At 47.1% G+C, this 2798-nt stretch overlaps 1 protein-coding gene across 1 annotated transcript; it reads right to left on the bottom strand.

Moving 5' to 3' along the window:
• Window positions 1-2302: 2302 nt before the first annotated feature.
• Window positions 2303-2764, bottom strand: F5891DRAFT_1204355 (uncharacterized protein; the record flags this gene model as incomplete). Its single annotated transcript, XM_041368998.1, has 1 exon — window positions 2303-2764. One exon carries the CDS (start codon window positions 2762-2764, stop codon window positions 2303-2305), a length of 462 nt encoding a protein of 153 aa, XP_041216054.1.
• Between the last annotated feature and the right edge of the window lie 34 nt (window positions 2765-2798).

Below are 2798 nucleotides of genomic sequence, written 5' to 3'. Positions count from 1 at the left end.
TATTTGCAGATTTTATGTTGCTATTATGTTGCTTAATTTTGGACATGCGAGCTAAGGACAGGATCTCATTTTGATTTGGCATTGTTTTGCTTAATTTTGTTGCTACGATGTCAGGTATATTTCCTTGATTTTTGCTGTTTTTGAAGTTCCTTGTATACTGAATTTGACTTGCGAATGTTGCGCAGATTGGAGGAATATATGTATCTGATCCTAACTAACTAACTAAACATAAAACCGACAAGGGCGGGTGGGCGGGAATTGTATCTACACTTTTTGATGTCAAAGATAAGGTGCTCGGATGCTGGACTTGACTTGCGGGTATCAGAGATAAGGTGCGCGGTTGCTAGATTTGATTTGCGGATGGTATGTATGACTGGCGTTGACTTGCGGATGGTATGCGGATGTCAGAGATAAGGTGCGTGGATGCTGGATTTGACTTGTGGATGGTACGCAGATTAAAGGATGTGAAGCGTGGTGTCATAGTATGGACAGAAAATCCTATGCTTCCATAGACTGTTATTCCACTGAAATCGTGATTTTGCTTGTTACTAACACTTGGGCATTCAGATCATTATTTTCGCATTTCAGACAGACAGGGGTTATTTATCTACTTTTGGCACTCAAACATTAGTGATCAATAGGTGTTCATCCTTCAGTTCAGTAGTAGATTAGTTCACTCTTAAATCTTGTCTGACAAGGTGCAGTGATGATATGAAATTCTAGCATTCATGCAAATCCTGTGGAACATTCCATGTATTAAGTGATACTAGCTAATTTACATAGTATGCGTTAGTTAATGTTGATGAACGTAGATGGTACAATGATAATATCAGCGTTGTAGTCCGTCCCTATAAAATCAGTACTTCACCGTACGTTAGACTTTCTTCTCTTCCACCACACACCGACGAAAGCTCGACCCTATAAAATCAGTGCTTCGCCGTAAGTCACTCTTTCTTCTCTTCCACCACACACCGACGAAAGCTCGACCCTATAAAATCAGTGCTTCACCGTAAGTCACTCTTTCTTCTTTTCCATCACACACTAACGAAAGATAAAAGGTCAACACAACATTTTATACATTCTCTCCTCTCATCTACCACCAACGCGTTAGGAGATGGCTCAGGTAAGTACTAACCGTAGTCTAGTGGCATTACTAACGATGTCTCCTACCCAGCAACAAGGATATCAGCCAAACTACGTTAATAACGACCACGCGGCGCCCCAACACTACCAAGCGCTGCCGCAATACAATTACGCTAACCAAGCGCACAATGCCGTGCCGCCGAATCAAGTGAGTGCCCTGTCTGCGTATGCAGGACCCCTCACATGTTCGGCCAGGCGCAGGCGCAGGTACAAGGCCAAGCGCAGGTGCAAGGCCAAGCGCAGGTTCAAGGTCAAGCGCAGGTGCAGGCGCAGGCACAAGATGACCCTGAGGAGCGCGTCTTCGTGGTGACGGAGGAGGTGGAGGTGAGTGTTTCCCGCTAGTGCACTCCGAGTCTCACGGAAATCTAGCGTTTATGGGCTCGGGGCCTAGCAACGGCTCGCGAGAACATCCGTAGAGCCGATGAAGGGCTAGGCAGCGTGCGTCACCCAGCGCACGGAGAGATGACGCGCTACATGCTAGGGTTACTCTTAGAGTTCAGGCGCGCAGAGCTGAGGAGGGAATTAAACGAGTTGGCCGAGGCAGAGTACGTGCTGGCGTTGAGAAATCTTGGGGGATAGTTAGTGAAGGACATCGCAAGGCGTTAGGGTCAGGCGGCTGGTAATAGGACTTACTCTAATCATAAATCCCCACTCATACCATAGTTAATATATCCACGAGCGCCAGCTAGGAGGTTTCATCTGTAAAAGTAGATATGTCAGGATTGGTTTTGTTGATAACAGGTTCTGAATAATCGCCATCTTCCTCCCAGGGCGCGAATTTGAGATTGTGTGGTAAGCGGTGTTACCTGTACGGTTGGGTACACCTTTTCCCCCTCTACATCTGTAGAGGGTCGTCAGAGGCCATTCCCTTTGTGGGTAGCAAAGTATACGTCAGTTAACCTTGCATTGGGATAAAAAGATCGAAACGTACATGCGCATCATTGCCTGTGTTTTGCAGGAATGAAGTGAGGATTTGCAGATGCCTGCATACTCGCTCTAGCGAACGTCTGTTGTGCCCACCTTCGCTTTACCTTCCACTGCAGCAATGTATCTAATACAAAGACGCTACTGTCAGGCTTGGCATCTATGCTGATCTCAATTGCATTGAGTAAAAAGGAGCAAGGGAAATGTAACTAGTTTTGAGACAGGAACGTACTAGTTAGCCTATTACAATGGTATCTATAGCCTCATCGACAGCCTGCAAGTCAACGCGCGCCCAACGATTATCCAACTTTTTCAAATCCCTTGCAATGTCCGCGGCTCTAACCCTGGTGCTCTTTCCTCGAACGCCTCTTGCAGACATGATATCTCGCACAGGCTGGGCGAGGAGTGTGGCAGTAACGGGAACGTAGGCCTCTTCTTCCTCAAGCGGCGGCGGGTCTGATAGATAAGCCTCATCATCAGAAATGAGGCACTTTGATGAGTTAGCGTCAGGACATGAAAAAAATGCGCTCGAGAGCTGAGCATTTAACAAAATTAAAGAGTTCGTGGTGTTTGTTGCGACGGGGTCGAAGGGCGGCGCAGACGTAGACACAGTCAGCGGGATCAAAAGTCTATCGTATAGGACGATACTCCCTTCTTCGTAAAGCCGGAGGAGCGCCCACATGAAAAGGCGTTTCATCCTGACCCGCGGGTGGTTGGGGCCAAAACGGGAG

This window comes from Suillus fuscotomentosus (genome assembly GCF_016647785.1).
Source record: "Suillus fuscotomentosus strain FC203 chromosome Unknown F5891scaffold_705, whole genome shotgun sequence".
In the NCBI taxonomy this organism is placed as follows: Eukaryota; Fungi; Basidiomycota; class Agaricomycetes; order Boletales; family Suillaceae; genus Suillus; species Suillus fuscotomentosus.
Note: the sequence above shows the minus strand (reverse complement) of the source record. Positions and strands in the feature narration are given on the sequence as shown.